This window comes from Mustelus asterias, chromosome 11 (assembly GCF_964213995.1).
Source record: "Mustelus asterias chromosome 11, sMusAst1.hap1.1, whole genome shotgun sequence".
In the NCBI taxonomy this organism is placed as follows: Eukaryota; Metazoa; Chordata; class Chondrichthyes; order Carcharhiniformes; family Triakidae; genus Mustelus; species Mustelus asterias.
Window position 1 is genome coordinate 94,698,342 of NC_135811.1, and position 18,684 is coordinate 94,717,025.

The following is an 18,684-nucleotide window of genomic DNA, read 5'->3' on the forward strand; positions in this document are numbered from 1 at the left end:
AAATGCAAGGTGATGCATTTTGGTAGATTGAACCAGGACAGGACTTACTCAGTTAATGGTAGGGCATTGGGGAGAGTTACAGAACAAAGAGATCTAGGGGTACATGTTCATGGCTCCTTGAAAGTGGAGTCACAGGTGGACAGTGGTGAAGAAGGCATTTGGCATGCTTGGTTTCATCAGTCAAAACATTGAATACAGGAGTTGGGACGTCTTGTTGAAGTTGTACAAGACATTGGTTAGGCCACACTTGGAATACTGTGTACAGTTCTGGTCACCCTATTATAGAAAGGATATCATTAAACTAGAAAGAGTGCAGAAAAGATTTACGAGGATGCTACCGGGACTTGATGGATTGAATTATAAGGAGAGGCTGGATAGATTGGGACTTTTTTCTCTGGAGCGTAGAAGGCTGAGGGGTGATCTTATAGAGGTCTATAAAATAATGAGGGGCACAGATCAGCTAGATGGTCAATATCTTTTCCCAAAGGTAGGGGAGTCTAAAACTAGAGGGCATAGGTTTAAGGGGAGAGATACAAAAGGGTCCAGAGGGGCATTTTGTTCTGAGTGGAACAAGCTGCCAGAGGTGGTGGTAGAGGCGGGTACAATTTTGTCTTTTAAAAAGCATTTAGACAGTTACATGGGCAAGATGTGTATAGAGGGTCATGGACAATTGGGACTAACTTGGGGGTTTAAACAAAAAGGGCGGCATGGCCAAGTTGGGCTGAAAGGCCTGTTTCCATGCTGTAAACCTGCGTCTGAGTGATATGTCTGTATCGGGATGGTGAGAGATTTTGGAGTTGGAGATTTCTGTTGTAATTTATTCTGGGGTGTGACAAGGTAATTTATTTGTTTTTTGTTTACTTGCTCTGAATATTTTGGAGCCAGTTGTGTTGACTGGGTGATACGGTGGTTAACACTGCTGCCTCAGTGTTAGGGACCCGGGTTCATTTCCTGGCTTGGATCACTGTCTCTGCCGAGTCTGCATGTTCCCCTCGTGTCTGTGTGGGTTTCCTCCGGGTGCTCTGATTTCCTGAAAGATGTGCTGGCTAGGTGCATTGGCCATGCTAAATTCTCCCTTGGTGTGCTCGAATGTGGCGACTAGATTTTCACAGTAACTTCATGTTAATGTAAGCCTACTTGTGACACTAATAAACTTTAACTGGAGTCGAGTGTAGGGCAAACTGAGTTGGAATGGCTGATTGCCATTCCTGATCAGTTGGATATTTAATGACAATCCTGTATCTTCTTGGTTACAGATTTAGTGAATTAAAATTTCACAGGGTCCAGTGATGAAGATTTAAACTTGTGGCCTCTGTACTAATTCGATACAATAACCATTAGACCACCATATCTGGAGGTTCCTATATTCGGGTCAAGATTTTAGGAATGTAAATTATAAGCATAGCTTTGCAGCAGCACATAAGGTTCATATTGGTGCATTTAAATCTATTTTGTGTACCAAATATTGAGTTTTTTTACATTCTCAGTAGTTGCTAAGTATTGATTTTCTTTTAACATTCTTTGCTAGTAATCTGCAAAATGGGTTAACTGTAGTCTAATACCATGCTAGCTGGTATAATTAAACCCTGGTAAAAGATTTGAAAAGTTGTAGTTTTATTGATAATGGGCATTAGAATCTGACTTTATTAAAGCGGCTCATTAATGAGCATGTCCATAAGGAATTAATAACCCAATTTGGTGAACTTTAGAAGATCTGGGACAAATATTGTTTGATTTCCACCTCTTGGTCTTGTGCTTTTGTTGTTTTTTAATTGAATGGACTATGACTGCTAATGTACAAAACTTCATAACTAGAGCAGGCAATTCAGCCCCTTGAACCTGCTCCATCATTCAATATGGTCATAGCTGACCATGTCTCAGCCATTCTTGCTGGTTCTCCATAATCCTTCAACCCATTACTCATTTAAAGATCTGTCCCATCTCCTCAGTTACTCAATGTCCTGGCACCCACCGCACTCTGGGGTAGTGAATCCCACAGATTCAAGACTCTTTCAGAGAAGTAATTTGTCCTCATCTCAGTTTTAAAATCTGCTACCCCTTATCCTAAACTCTTGCCCCAAAAGAGGAAACACCCTCACTACAGCTATTCTGTCCGTCTCCTTTAGTATATTTTATTCCTCAACTAACCTCCTTATTCTTATAAATGCTAAACTATAGGCCTAAACTGTTCAATTCTCTTCACATAACAAACCCTTCATCTCCAGTCAACGTCCTCTGAACTGCCTCCAATGCAACCACATCGCTCCTCAAGGGAGCCAATTCTTCAGGTGGACCTGCATAGTTGCAGCAACACTTCTCAACTTTTATACTCTCCTTTGGCTATAAATACCAAAATTCCTATTGCCTGCATACCAGTTTTCTGTGAGCTCTGATGCTTCTCTCCATTTGGGTACATTGCCTTTCTATTTTTCCAATCTCTCACTTATCCACATTTAAACTCCATCTGCTAAATTTTGGCCTACTCACCTAACCTATCCACTTGTAAATTGCTTATTTCATCATTGCAACTTAGCTATCCCACCTATTTTAGTGTCATCTGCTATGCAATATCTTCCAAACTTGGAACAGTGTATGGATTTGAAGCACAAATCAAATTGTTAACACTATCAGAATTTTATAGGTTTGTCCGTAAAAGTATGAAAATCTATTGACTTTGAACAACGACATATCCCTCTGTTTGAGTTAACTATAATGCAGATTGTAACAATCATCTTGTCACACCAGCATCTCCTAATGTGTCAGCAGACAAACCCTATCAGTCTGTCACAAAGCGCAGCACCATTTTGTTCAAAGAATTGTGGGTAATGTTTCTAACCATTGAACAGCTGCAGATTGCGTTGTTGGGTTTTCCTGGGTTTTTTTTTCTTAAACAGTCAATGGGCACTTCCCTAGCTGAATGCTAATGGCTTCAAGGAAATTGAACACTTGGGCCTATTTGTAGTATCATCTTGGTGAGCAAAAATCCTTAACAGTTCTGCCTAGACCTGACTTTCTTGAGTTGCTTTCTAGCCACAGATAAACTGTAATGACTTTTGGGGGGGAGGGAAAGCAGCGGCCTGACCAGCTTCCTATTCTTGCCCCAGTACGATATGTCTTGGATTTTTCTTTCTAACGTTCGGGACTGAGACATTTTCTATTTTAAGATTCAGATGATACCCATTTTGTTTTGTGGGAGCTGTAATCATTCTCCTTTCGGTGTGTTTTTAATTTTACCATTGTCTTTCTGTGCCTCTTTGCCCTGTTTGCTGATTCTGACCATGGGTATTAATGTAAATACCAAATAAAGGTAACCACACAAATTGAACTTTAAACAAAAATCTGGCTAATTAGTCCTCCAGAAGCAGAACCTGTCACTGGGCCTCTCCTAACTGCCCTGAGTTGAGCTGTAAATCCCTGGGGTAGATTGTTTCCTCCTCCTTCTCCCCACCCCACTCCTCCGCAGCATTGTCCCCTTCCATCCTAACTGGGCTTTTCTTCATTGAATCTACCACTGTCAAAGTCGTATTCCTGTTTGTTTAAGCACTTGGCTACAGGAACTGGCTTTTTACGTAGTGGGAGCAGCATTTCCTCGGGCTTCTACATAGTTGCCGAGCTCTTATCAGTTGCATGGATTGTGCCTTTGCTATTGGCATTTTGAGTTAACATGACCAGCAAAATCACTTCGTAGTGAAGATAAATTTCAGGAAACGTGGGAGAATTTCCTTGTCAGCTTGGATTGCAATGAGTAAATAAACCAACCTAGAATTTATACAGCACCTTTTTAAATATGTAAAACACTTTGGGATCTTTTAAGAGCATTATTAAACAAAATTTGATACCAAGCTACCTTAAGCAAGATGCCCAAAAGCTTTGAGTGTCCTAAATGAGATAGCGAAGCAAGTGCCTGAAGAGAGTTTGGGGAGCCTTGACAACTGTTCCCCAGGCATGGCTGTCGGTGGTTAGATTGGTAACATTTCCAAGGGCAAAATTGGTTAAAGACTGGATCTGGGATAGGAAGGGGTGAGAGCATGGAGGGCACAAGATGGGAATGTCAATTTGTGTGAAGAAATGAATGGGACTTGGTGCAAATTGGCACATTGGCCACAGTTTTGAATGACCATTTATAGAATAAATGAAACTAAGGAAGTTGGCTACAAATGTGTTGGAATAATCCCAGCCGGAGGTAACAAAGCACGTATGAAGGATTTGGGAGCAGATGGGCAAGAGCAGGATAATGTTTTGAAGGTGGAATAGCTGATCTTGATTTTTTTTTTTTTGAAGATGTGATGGGAAGCTCATCTGAGAACTCCAAGATGGCAGTCAGTGTGGTTTAGCCTCGGACAGCTTCAGGGAGAGGGATGGAGTTGGTGGCTGGAACAGAATTTGTGATGGGATGTGATATTGAGGTCTTCCATCTTGCTGATATTCAACTGGAGGAAACTTCTGGAGGGCCAGCAAATAAAGTATATGGTTTGGAGACAGTGGAGGTGAAGTTAGAGCTGGCTTTTGTCCATATATATGTAAAAATAGACCATGTACGTCACCAAGGGTTGGTAGCTAGACAGGGAAATGGAGAGCCAATCTTTGGGATACCAGACCGTAAAGATGTATCAGTAGTAAGGGAAACCATTGCAGGTCATTCATTAGTTACGACTATTAATCGGGCATGGTTAGTAGATCTTGACAGTAGTGTTGCCCGGTCTTGTGGTGATCAGGCCCCTCTACAGTTGCCACAACTTTACCTTTCTAGCTAGCATTCCCTTTTTTTAAGAAGAGCTTTACTGAATTTTGAAATTCAGCAAGTCTACCACAACCTATGCTCTGGTAAGCATCCGTGTTACAATCGTGTTGGAAAATTGGGCTTAGCCAGCCCTCCAAACTGTGGGTATTTGTCCAACTTGGTAGCTCAGCCCTGCTTTATTAGTGCTGGTATTTTGTACAGGAGTAAGCTTCACTGAAGTATAAAAAAGACAGTGCCTTTACACATCTGTGAAGCACTTTGCTAACAGAATTGGAACTGTATTGGGGAGGCGATGGCCTAGTGGTTTTATCGCTACACTATTAATCTAGAAACTCTGGGGACCTGGGTTTGAATACTGTCATGGCAGGTGGTGGAATTTGATTCAATAAAAAAAATCTGGAATTAAAAGTCTATTGATGACCATTGTCAATTGTCAGAAAAACCCATTTGGTTCACTGATGTCCTTTTTAGGGAAGAAACCTGGCCTACATGTGACCCCAAATGTGGTTGACTCTCCCTTGGGCAACTAGGGATGGGCAATAAAGGCTGGCCAGCCCATGTTCTATGAATAAAAAAAGCCAAACAGGAATCCATTTGTTCAGAGCAAAGTCCTACAGAAATTTGGATAAAGGGCCAGTTAATCTGTTTTAATTTGGGCCTGGTTACTATCTTATGCTGAACAGGGCTATGCACTTATTTAACAGTTTTATAATGCCAGTACAGTAGTAATGAAAAACATGATGCCTTTTTTTTTGATAGCTGTGATCACGCTGGGGCCAAAGTATGAGCTTAAATTGTCATGATTAAACAAAAGTAGTGTACTCTGTGGAAAACTGCCAAGCCTAATGGATTGCTTACTAGTTTTCTCTGCAGTTTGTGCAGGATGCCTTTGTTGCTGGGTAATGAGGGGAGGGGGGCGGGGGTGAAACGGTAAAGAATTGTATTTGGATCCACATTGTGAAAAGTGACAGGAAAAATGTGCACAGGAGAGTGGAAGCCTGCAGCTTGTATTTGTACTTGTTACCTAATTTGTGCAATGCAATAACTGCCAAAGCTCTAAATCATTGAAGCTTTTGAGGGGAGGAAAGACATTGCAGCAAGTTATTGTTCCTTTTTAAACTTTGTTCAGTGAAACACGAAAACAACTCCTGCTAAGCACTGTTCAATGGATATTTCCTGGCTGTATTTCAGTTGTATGTGATGTGACATGGAGCTCTTTTTTAAAAAAAATTAGATAACTAATCCAGTTTTTTTTTAAAAAACAGGTTACTTTAACCGTACGTCACAAACAACAAAATGCATTAGCTTTTAGGCTAGGCCATCTATTTTTGGAGGCACTGTGCTAATGTGTAAAACATAAATGATGGGAAGGCAGTGGCACAGTGATTATTGTCAATCGGCTAGTAACCAAAAGAGAGAATGCTGGAAAATCTCAGCAGGTCTGGCAGCATCTGTAAGGTGAGAAAAGAGCTGACGTTTCAAATCCAGATGAGCCTTTGTCAAAGCTGAGATTTTCCAGCATTTTCTCCTCTGGTTTCAGATTCCAGCATCTGCAATAATTTTGCTTTTATCCAATGGGCTAGTAGGATCTGGATTTGAATCCCACCAGACAGTGAAATTTGAATTCAATAAATATCTGGAATTAAGTTTATTGATGCCTGTTGTAAAAACAGCTGTGATTCAAATGTCCATTAGTGAACTAATTTCTTCCATTTTTAAGGATGGAAATCTACCATTCTGGTCTGGTACCACACTCACTGCAGGGTGGTTGACTTTTAACTGCCCTTAGAAATGGCCTAGCAAGTCACTCTGTTCAAGGGTAATTTGAGATGGGGGCGGTGATGCTCCCACCCCAGGAATGATTCTTTTTTAAAAAAATAAATAAAACAGCAGTTGTTGTATCTATATTGTGTGGAGGCATTCATTTCAAATTAATGAGGCTTTCAGATGTCCTAACCTGGCCAGATTCCTATCTGCTCATTCACTACTATGCCTCCTAGTTCAAAATGTCCCATCATGGTGCACCAGCAGTGAATAATCTCCTTTTGCTGGATCAGTGACACTGACATCTGTTTCACAGCACAGTCAGATTGGAATGTGACTTGCTTTCACTGGCTCCATTCTTGGCCCTTGTTCCCAGCGCATTCTTCGGTTAGTGTATCATTATTCTTGCAGCGCAATATCACTAATTCGATATTCTCTCATCTGCTTGAGATCCAGATTGGTTACATTAAAAACCGTGAACGCAAATGGATTTTTGGTAAGACTTTTTGAGCTAGAGATCCATGCTTTGCATTTTTGATTATTCAAGTTGTTAACTTTTAGCTTCCATCAGATGATTGTGAGACTGGCCATATCGTGTAGAGAATTTTATTGCTGAAATATTGCATTCTTCATTGTCAGAAATGATTGATTTGAAACCAGGATTCCTATTTTGTAAGCTGGACATCTCAAAGTAGTTTAAGTATATAGGAAGACATTTTAACATTGATCAAAAGCTGTGGTCACTGTTATAGACTTGAGAAAGGAAGCAACGCAGGGGGATCTCACTTTCAACTTGCCTCCTGGAATGAGGATCTTGTCCATGCAGAGTGAATGAGCTTGGAGCAATTGTTGACTGGTGTGGCATGTAAATCTTCCTCAGATGTATCATGGGGCTCGGGTTTGTTGTAATCTAAATTGCAGGTGTCCCCAACGTTTCATCAATCAGAGCAAATATTGCTGCTGCCATCGAAGTTTGTTTGTTAGTCACAAGTAAGGCTTGCATTAACGCTGCAATGGAGTTACTTTGAAATTCCGCTGGCCGCCATACTCTGGCGCCTGTTTGGGTCAATGCACCTAACTAACACATCTTTCAGACTGTGGGAGGAAACCAGAGCACCCCGGAGGAAACCCACGCAGACATGAAAAAAATGTCTGTGTGGAGTTTGCACAGTGACCCAAGCTGGGAATGGAACCCAGGTCCCTGGTGCTGAGGCAGCAGTGCTAACCACTGTGCCACCGGTTGGAATTGTAGAATATTTGGATATGTCCTTCTGAAATTGTGTGGGTATGAAGACATGTTACTTACATTTTCCACTGATGATTTTGTTATCTTGCTTTTTCTGGCACCCTGGTTGATGTGTGGGTGGGAATTTCTGGACGTGTGTGAAGTGACCTTTCACCGAGTCTGCTTTATAGTGTAGAGAACAGACCACTTGGATGGGGGAGGGAGAAATGGGGTGAGATTTATCTTGTCTGAGTACTGACTCACTGTACTTAATCCTAAACCTGACCAAATTGAAGAGAAATTTCATGACCTCCACATCGTACATCCTTCATTTTAATCAAGATAAAACCATCCAAAGCTAAATGCTGTAAATACAAGTAGATGTGTGTGTTTGTTAAAACAGCCCTTCAATGTTGATGACCCCATGCATTCACTTCATGATTATTAGCTCCTACAAGGTCCTGTGCGACTCATCCTTCTGACACTCGATGACGCACAGATGAGGTCAATGTTTATTCCCTTCTCCTTGAAAAATAGTCAAAGAAATCAAATTGATCTTGCAGTCCTGACACTGCAGAGCATTCAGTATATTCCCATTACAGGCAAATGAATCTCGTACTTGTAAAGAGCGGCATTTGTTCTATGCTCATAAATATGAGGAGAATGGTATGGCAGAGGAGGAACAGAACAAGGTCCCTGACTTGCCCCCACGCCTGAACATTGCTATTCTTGTACGGAGAACAGAAGAGCTGCTACATTACTGACTGGCTGGCTCTGACGAGTGGTTTATGTTGTATTGAAAATGCACATTACATGTTTACAAATCATTTTGCGCATGGCAAAAAACGTAGTAACACTCTGCGAATGACGGTGTTGTTGTTAGCAGCTTGTGACATGGCCTGGCCATTCCACCCTTCAGATGGAATGTTGTGTCCAGATATCATCCTTCTCCCCACCACCCCCCCCCAAAAAAATTCTAGGTGCCGAATGAGCGAGAAAGCGGGAGAGTTTCAGACATGTTTTTGGGCGAGTTTGAAAATGCAATCTTGTGACACATTTTTAGACAGTAAGATGCTCACTGGGGGGTGAGAGAGAGAGTGGCATGGAGCCCAAAACTTACCCGTGCAGAGTGCTTGGAGCGCCAGTGCACTGGGAGATCTCCTGCCACCCCGCCAATTGCTCCCTGTGCTAGTCCACCTACCCCACCGGCTGATCACCACCCCTGCAGAGCCACTTATGCCAGCACAGCTGGGCAGATCGCTTTCGGTGCGAGACCGGTTCGTGCCCAATCGACTGGCGCAGCAGGCTGGAAAGATCACGCCCCTGGATTTTGCTAAATGTGGGAAACTCTGCAGACTGAAAAGAATTGGCTGAGGCCTTCTAGGGGCTACCTTGTGTTGCATTCATCTTGTGCATATTTCCTTCAGTTATTTGAATGTCCTAATTGATTTTTTTTCCTAATTAGGTGCAGCGAATCTACTGACTGGACCAAAACGCAATCCATTAGCCATCGCTAAGATGTGGTGGAATAAGTTCAGTATTAATAGCCTGCAGTTGTTGCATTCCAACAAAGCTGTGTGCGGCTATCATCTGGGCTACCTGGAGGTTGACCAGATTAAAGATGCTGTGACCAAGTTGCTTTCTCTGTACAAAGAAGGGAAAATCAAACCTCGAGTGGATTCTGTGTGGTCATTTGAGCAGGTAAGAAGCTTCATTAACAAACTTGGTGCTTCCAATGAAGTTGGTGACACAATACCTCATCCACATACTGCCTTATTAATATTGGCATCTACTATCTTCCTGTGCTCTCTTCTTTCTGGTATATTTGCGTGAGTACTAAGACTGTTTAAACCACAGGATCTCCCTGGGAATTATATCTGTCCTTTTATTTCTTCAACTTCCTGCTCCATAAAATCAATTTCACCTTTTCTTGAAGAAATGAATGGATTAAGAAAGAGTCATGGTAAAATGTTGGCACTGTAGGCATCATGCTAAAATGATTTGGGGGTTTTCAAATCTTGAAGAGAAACCAAAGTCAGTATTTTTACTTGAGCGTTATTCAGTGACACCAGTTTTTAATTGGGCTCGGCTTTATTGCTTATCGTTTCAACAACCTGCAAAAGGATCCAACTTTTGGGTGGCACAGTGGTCAGCACGGCTGCCTCACAGCGCCAGGGATCTGGGTTTGATTCCTGGCTTGGGTCACTGCCCGTGTGGAGTTTGCATATTGTCCCCGTGTCTGTGTGGCTTTCCAGCAGGTACTCCAGTTTCTTCCCACACTCCAAAAATATGCAGGTTAGGTTGATTGGCCATATAAAATTGCCCCTTAGTGTCAGGGGACTAGTGGGGTTACAAGGAAAGGGCCTGCATGGGATTGTTGTTGGTGTAGGCTTGATGGGCTGAATAGCCTCCTACAATGTAGGGATTCTAACTTCAAGAATGGTCACTATTAGCATTCTAATACAGCACTGAAAGCCATCATGTCTATTTGGTATGACTTTGATCGCGCTATCCAGTTACACTCCTCTCCTATTGTCCCAAAGATCTATACATTTTCAAGTATCTATCCAATTTTAAAATATAGTTATCGAAGTTGCTTTTCACCATCATTGGGCAGTGTTCCAAATAGCAACTTGAAAAATTTGGTGAAAGGTGCCGTGACTCATGCTTAAAGATGTGCCCTTGGGTTACTAACCCTGCAGCCACTGGTCAGAAACGTTCACGTTTTGGGCATCTATTAAATCTCTCTAATGGGAACAACTCTAGTCTCTGCACATAGCTGAAGCCCCATTCACCCCGAATACCTATTCTGGTTGATCTCTTCTGCATCTTGCATAAATGACCATAAATCATCCAAAAGTGTTTTACAGCCCATTTTGTACTTTGGAAGTGTGGTCACCATTGTACAGACAAGGACCTTGCACCCAAGCACAAGGTACTGCCTCAGAGAGCAGTCCAGGAGAGGAGAATACTTGGACGAACTGAACCCAGGGTTGAGGTTGGAGGCATGAGATGGATTGGAACAAAGAAAGGCCAACAGCTGTAGGGTTTATGGACATGCCTGCATCCTTCTCTTGCTATTTTGCTCCGGACCTCTGCGTCTTCAGTGTTCTGAAAAAATTTAGAATACAGGAGCCTAAGGTTTATTTTGCAAGCAAGTATTGCCAAACTTTTCAGGACTGCATTGCCAGAAAGAGAGCCTTTTAGTGCAGTGCTGACCTTTTTACCCCAACTGGACTGGTGTTCAAATACTAATATAGCATGTGTAACATGCTGACTACACTCAAAGGTAAATTGAGTACAAAGTGCTTTGGGAAGTCCTGAGAATGTGTCCATTCAAGTAGTTTTTTTTCTTTAGCATCACAAGACTTAAATCGGGCTGCTGTTCTTTTTTTACTAGTCTGTGTAAAAGGAACTGGGTCTATGAACCTTGGCTACAAGTTCACATTTTATTACAAATTCCTGAACTTGAAACTTTTGAAGTTTTTTTTAACCAGTAAAGCCAGCAAATATGTTGGCTTGAAGTTCTTCTGGTCTTTGAGGCCAAATTAATAAATGCTGCCTTCTGGAGCTCCTTTAGTAGCCAATGACGATTGCAGCATTCCACCCTGGAAATATCGTCCCTCTGGTGCTGGTTCCATGATGTGGAGATGCCGGCGTTGGACTGGGGTAAACACAGTAAGAAGCCTCACAACACCAGGTTAAAGTCCAACCGGTTTATTTGGTAGCAAAAGCCACTAGCTTTTGGAGCAATGCCCCTTCGTCAGCTAAGTCTGGTTCCAAACAGAGCAGCAATGGGGCGTGACTCAGTTGCTCTTTGTCATAGGGCTAAGGAAGCTTAAAATTAACCATGGTTACTGTGACAGTTTTGAGCCAGTGGCGCTGCAGGAATGTGTGAGAGGGACACTTGTCCAATCCTTTTTTTTTAATGGTTACAATGACCACTTGTGGTAAAGCATTCCATGTCTTTAACGTTCCACCCCTCCCCACCTTTTTATAATATCCTTTTTTGTCACTGATTTCCCTACTAAGATGAACCTTGTTTTCAAAATTGCCACTTTCCCTCTTGCTCAGCCCCGACCTTTCTGTTTTACTGTTCTGATTTGGCACAAATGTCATGAAGCTTTCCTATCGGTTTATTTACACATTCTTTACCAGTGTAAACTCTTCACTGAATGTGATGATTGGAAGCCCAACGTTCCAGCACCTGAGCATTAAGTCACTCTGCTTTTTGCATTTCAAGAGCAAAATGATTTTAAGTATTGGCCATGAATGTACCCTAGCTTTTAGCTGAGGCACAGGTGAACGTTAAGATCAGGGATTTTCCTAGCTGGTTTATCCTTTTTAACATTGCTGAAACAATTCTCCTCATTAATCACTCTGCAAGAGTAGACTGCCATGTTAACAGCAGACTGCACTGTGTAAAGTACTGTCCTGGGGTTGTGAAAGGGACTATATTTCTGTAATACACGTTCTGACAGTACATCAATCCTATCTAGTCTAATGCTTTGAATACTATTGTACTATAGCCTAATGCTTTGAATACTTACTTGGATTTGTTGGCTTGGTAAATAATGGGTTTTCTGTGCAATTGGAGAAATGACCTGGATCATAAAGAGCTTTATTGGCTATTTAACCAGATTATTGTTAAAATAACATTGGCCTAATAGGAAATTTAATTTCATCCATATTGGCAGCTTGCAGTAGCACAGATTAACCACTTATCCCATTAAATCACTTTTCATGAGCTCTGCCACAGTACGGTAGATGTTTACCTGTAAATATTGTGCAATATTTGATTCCCACAGCACTTGCTCTATATTTCATCTGGACCACTTAAAATATTGCCATATGCACCAATAAAATCCAGTGTGAAGCCAAATGGTCTAATTGGGTTCTATGCTTGGGAAAAGCCCTGTAGTGGCCTTTCCCTTGGCTTTTTGCAGAAGTCCGTGTATTATTGGAAAGAGTTGCCTTGGGATTTCTAACGCCGCCTGCCAAAGCAGGTGATTTTGCTTGTGAAACTGAAGTAGTCTTTAAATATTAAGCAGCTTCTCAATATAATTGTAAAACAAAGTCATTGGACTCCAGCAGTTCATTTGACAGGTTTATGGATATAACCTCTAGAAGCCTGTGAAACTTGTGTGCAATTGTAGTACGTGAGGGAAGAATTTTAAAGTAGCGAATGATGGAAGGAAGATATTCTTGTGCAGTTATACTGTTTATACCTACTTGCAAATTAGGTAGGGCAACTTGGCTCCTTAAACCTACTGTTGTTCAATAAGGTCATGGCTGACTTGATGGTATCCTTAAACCCTTTGTAACCTTCTTGTATCCTCTTTAACTTATTTTCCTACCTATCTTTGCCATCAGCTATCTTAGCAACCATGCCTTCAATTCCTTCATCCAAGTCATTGAAATAAATTGTAAAAAGTTGGAAGGCCCCAGCACCAATTGCTGTGCCACATCACTCATTGCAAACTACAACCAGAAAAAGCTTGTGTGTACATCCACCAGTTCCCCTTTAGTGCAGCACCTGAAGAAACTCCAATAGAATTGGTTAAACATGAATTCCTTCATACAAAACCATGTTAACTCTGCCTAATGTGCCTTTAAATTTTCCAAATGCCCTCCCCACCACCCGAAAATTCTAAATGACAAAACAGTTTCACTCCGCTTTTTTCAGCAAGCTACCCCATGGGACAGAGCCCAAGTTCACAGGAGCAGTTGGCTGGAGAACGCTAGGATCTTTTGTATACTGTAGCCCCCGCCACTTGATGCAGAGTTGCTTCCTACTGACCTCATTGGTGGGGACCAGCTGTGATCCTTGCCAATGACATCCTGGACTCGCCAAACACATTTGAATGGGGGCATGAATATTTCCATCTGCCCCTCTCCCACCCTGGACCCAAAGTGGCCTGGCAAGATCACAGCTGGATATGATTCAGATTTTTTGTCTCCCGCTGAAAGTTCCTGCCCTGTTGTGCTACTTGACCAGTGCAGCAGGGTGGGAAAATCGCACCCAAAATCTTTAATGACTTCTAACATCTTCCCTATGACAGACATTAGGCCAACTGGCCTATAGTTTCCTGCTTTCTGTCCCCCTTTGAATAAAGGAATTGCATTTGCTATCTTCCAACCTAATGGGACCTTGCCAGAATTTGGGAAATTTTTGAATAATAAAATCAATGCATCAACTATCTTATGAGCCAATTCCTTCAGACTTTTTTGGGGTTAAGTTCATCTGGGCTCAGGGACTGGTCAGCCTGCAGACCCAACCATTTGCTCCATGCCGCTTGAAATTTTCCCAATTCCTCCCTCCCCATTTCCTGATTACAGCTATTTCTGGAATGTTGCTTGTGTTCTCTATAGTGAAGACCTTGTGGCACTATTGTTGGTTTGGAATAGAGTGTCTAAGGCTTGATTTTTTTTTTGGATGTTCTGGGGGTGGAAAGTACAATGATTTTGAGTCCGGAAACGTTATGCCCTCTGGTTTGGGAGTTATTGCCAGAGGTTGACTTGTAGGCTGTGTCACGACAAAGACTATTGCAAGTTTTGAAGGGAATACTATTTGTAATGAGAAAAATACAGGGTTTTGACAAAAGAGGATAGTGTTTAGACATGTCAAGTTTATTTGTTACAAGTAGGCTTACATTAACACTGCAATGAAGTTGCTGTGAAAATTCCCTAGTCGTCACACTCTGGCACATGTTTGGGTACAATTAAGAAAATTTAACATGGCCAATGCACCTAACCAGCACGTTTTTTCAGACTGAGAAAACCTGCATAGACACAGGGACTCCGTGCAGTGACCCAAGCCGGGAATTGAACCCAGGTCCCTGGTGCTGAGAGGCAGCAGTGCTAACCACTGTGCCATCCATGCCACTGTTAGCAGAAGTCATTGAGCCAAGCTTGCTTCAAGATGTTTCCACATAGATAACCAACATAGTCATTAGCAAACAGATGAGATAGTTAGTAGGACATGTCAATATTAAATGTCAAATTGAATGTGTAATATGTAAATTAGTATCTGTATCTCTGCTAAATCTAGATGTCAAGCACGTTAGAATCCTTTTCAAATGGGGCATGTTTTTTTTTAGGGATTTAACACTGACATTTTTAAAAAGCATTTAGATATTTACATGGGTAAGATGGGATGTGGGCAATTGAGATTAGCTTAGGGCCTTAAAAATAAAAGGCGGCATGGACAAGTTGGGCCGAAGGACCTGTTTCCATGTTGTAAACTTCTATGACTCTTTTAGCTTAAACCCTGAAACTTAATGGCAGTACCAGGTTTTTGGAGTTGTCTCAATGTTTTGAGGAAGAATAAAGAAATAGTGTGGTCAGTGGGAAAGTTCATTAAAAAATTCAATTAGATGGAATGTTGTCACTGATGGATCTAGTGGTTCAGGTCTGAAGATTACTGGTGTTTGTGTTTGTGGTTTCAATAGCAGGAACTGGAGATGTAAACTTCCTGTCATGAGCTTGACTGGGCCAGTTCGACATCAGATTTGATGTATTAGTTAAGAGCCAGGTTGTGGTCTATAATTTTTAGAACCAGAAACGTTTGTTTTGTTTATCCGCTCACAAAAATGAGGCCAGAAATGCACGTTACAGGATGCTAGCTGGCAAGTTCTCCAATGTTCGTGGTGTCATCCAGTCGGATGTGCTTCGTTCTTCCAACAGTGGATGAAGGAGTTTCTGATTAACTCGCACATCTCGCTTTAGTGCAGGCTTGAGCTAAATTTTCAGTTTTGAGTACGCAGTGGAGTTCCTGTACAATTGGTCAGTTGGGCAAAGTCCATTGAACTGATTGACGACTTGGTGGCAGCGAGATATTTTGTGATTGTTTTTGCTTCTTGTATGTTGTCCCATGAAGTCTAGAGGCTTGTATGGTTGAATAATAACACATTCATATATAGGATGTACCCTGACTAAGTGCTATCTTCTTGCTGCTTTCTACTACTTCCATGTGACTCTCTACCATATTGTGGGCAGTATTACTGTTTCCCCAGGCCCTCGTTAACCCTCAACAGTCTCAAATACCCTAATACTGCACTTCTGGCTGAACCTTTATCTATTTTTTTGAGTTGGGTGATCCAGGCAGCTAGGGATGGCTCTTGTAGCTGAGGAGCTCCACCATAGTAAAAAAAATGGCTCAATGAGACTGATCCTAAACTTAAGTGAAACCAGACCATAGCAAATCGGCTCATTTTTGGATTTTAATACTCCCTCCAATTTTAATGTGTATGCTTCCCTGATTTTTGTTTTTATTGTTCTGCCTTTTGAGAAGTGATGGGATGACTCCCAGCCAAAAACGTATGCAATGCTTAGAATGCAACTTTCGTATAGTACACTGCCCCGAAGAGTTGGAAGGTGAGGGATGGAGTACAGTTCTACCTCGCAGAGCTGACCCTGACTTTTATTGATTGGCTGTTGCTGATTTGTTATCAGTCAAGCTATTGGTACAAGGACATTGGTGATGAGCTTTGCTTGGCCTCTTTACGTGCGGGAGTGAGGCTGGCTGAGAAATGAATGCAATTTATGGCTTGTCCTGTTGGCACACCCAGAATGGGTCCCTATCCTACTGAGCACAAATGGTTTGTGTCCTTGGGGAAAGTCAGTTAGATATGGAAGACCACAGAGTGTGCAGTGTTTATGTTAACACTCAGCTGTTTTACAGAGATGATATTCAGAAACTTGGTGTTTGTGTGTGAGACAAATGGAAAAGTGCAGTGGTGTCAAATCCAACAGTGCTAAAGGTTAAATAAGAGCCAAGTAATTGGCAGCTGGGGTGCTGTTGCCTTGTATCGGAGGTGTTGGAGAGCTGCACACTTGAACATCTGCTTCATTGTCCATCCTGTTTCAGCACAAATGTTTAGCGTGTCATCTGTGGCCGCTTTAAGATGGTGCAGTTTGCCATTTCCATATAGAATGCAATCTGTTGTATTCAGTCTTATCGTTTTGACTTTTTTTGGCTGTTTTGACAGGTCAGGAAATTACAATGTTGAGGATAAATGCAACATGCATATCCCACTTATTCTGCATTGTGTGCATAACCTTGTTCATAAAGCGACATTATCTCACGCCTCTGTCTTGCTGTGAGTCAACTACGAGTTTGTGAAAGGCCTCCTCTCTCTCCACCCCACCTTAAACTTATTTTCAGGAGTGTTAGAACAATTCCATTCTCAGAATTGAGGTTTCACACTGATATCAAGCTCACTGGATGCTGTGTATTCTGGTCCCTAGGTTTACCTAATTTTTTAACATCTGTATTCCTGTTTGGTGCTTCAAGTGGTTTAATTCTGTTTTTCCACTTTAAACTTTGAGCTTTTTTTTGTCACCCTCTCATTGGTCAGTTTAATAGTTTTTGGCTCCCTTTATGTACATAACTTTCGAGCCTTTTCTATCTCTACTTGGACAAGACTTTTTTAAAAAAACTTTTTTAACTTCTCAAAATAACAAAGCAAATTCCAGAAAGCACAGTGACTCATTTCACTAATTCTCATTAAACCATTGTTTTTCTAACTAGTGGCACAATGGTTAGCACAGCTGCCTCACAGTGCCAGGAACCCAAGTTCGATTCCCGGCTTGGGTTACTATGCGGAGTCTGCACGTTCTTCCCCCGTGTCTGCGTGGGTTTGCTCCGGTTTCCTTCCACAGTCTGAAAGATGTGCTGGTTAGGTGCATTGGCCCTGGTAAATTTCCCCCTCAGTGTACCCGAACAGGTGCTGGAGTGTGGCAACTAAGGGATTTTCACAGTAACTTCATTGCAGTGTTAATGTAAGCCTACTTGTGACACTTCTGTAAAGTTTATTCATTAGCTTGTCCTGCTTAGCCCGGCTCCCCCTCTATTTTTCCTGAGAACCTACAATGCATCCACGTTCTGCAATATGTATGGCAGCATACTGATTGTTTGCTGACCAACTTGTATTGATTCCTCCTAGTCCTTCCCAACAATAACCATCTGCAAGTTGATAGCTGGTGTTATACTGATTGTATCCTCTTTGAAGAATAATTGCTGTGAATTCAATAGGTCATGAAGTTTGTCTATTGGCAGGTACCTGCCCACTTTTTAAATGCATGGCAGAAAAAAAAAGCATAAAACATTTTTTTTAAAATCCTTTTTGATGATGGATTGTCACTTGGCTCTCTTCCTGAATTATGTTGAGGGGTTAAACTTGATAAGTCTTGGAATGTTTCTTAGATTGAATTATCTTGCATGTGAAATTATTTTAAACTTCTGTCTTTTTTTTAATAAAAAACGGCCAGCAAGCGAGCCAACTTGGTTTACTGGCAATGGTTGAAATATCTACTCTCTTTATGGCCCTGCAGTTACTAAACTAGGTCAAGTTTCAAGTTGGGTGGTTTATGCTGAATTAGCATGTCAGGTGACCAGTCTGGTTCGAGTGCTGTTTGGCGTCAGCTCTGAGCTAGAGGTGAAACAGAGCATGTGTGGGATTGGATAACAATCTTGGTTACAATGGCACAATATTTGAAAGGCTGAAAGACAGCCTTTGAATTAATCTCAGATGATTTTAGGAATATCCCATGATTTGTTTTGCTCTTTTCCAGACTAGCTAGGTAAATTCATTAGCGCCAATGTGTTACTGCATTCGCCCTTGTGTCTTTAACATCATTGAATTTGCTTAGTGAAAATGGTGTTGTGAACAGAAGAAAATACAACTTCCTTTTGTCATGAGTGAACCAGGTGGGCTTTTAAACAAGTGGTAGTGACCATTGAGTTGATGGCAAACACTCGCTACCTCTGAACTAAGCTTCCAGCCAGAAATCCTTTCCGTCACAAGACCATCTATGTCCACATCTAATATTTACTCAAGTTCTCTCCTCCTTTAACACCCATGTAACCCCAAAAACTTTTACTTGCCCCTACTAAATCTCTCCCTTGCTCTGCGTCAATTTTTGACTGAAGTTTTTGGGATATCCCTTGCAT

The 18,684-nt window shown here is 41.7% G+C and overlaps 1 protein-coding gene across 1 annotated transcript in view; it reads left to right on the plus strand.

Moving 5' to 3' along the window:
• Positions 1–18,684, plus strand: part of vat1 (vesicle amine transport 1) — a 47,005-nt gene that overhangs the window by 17,794 nt on the left and 10,527 nt on the right. The window contains exon 5 of the mRNA XM_078223986.1: positions 9,196–9,431. Coding sequence (XP_078080112.1) covers positions 9,196–9,431 — 236 coding nt within the window. The remainder of the gene's footprint in view (positions 1–9,195; positions 9,432–18,684) is intronic.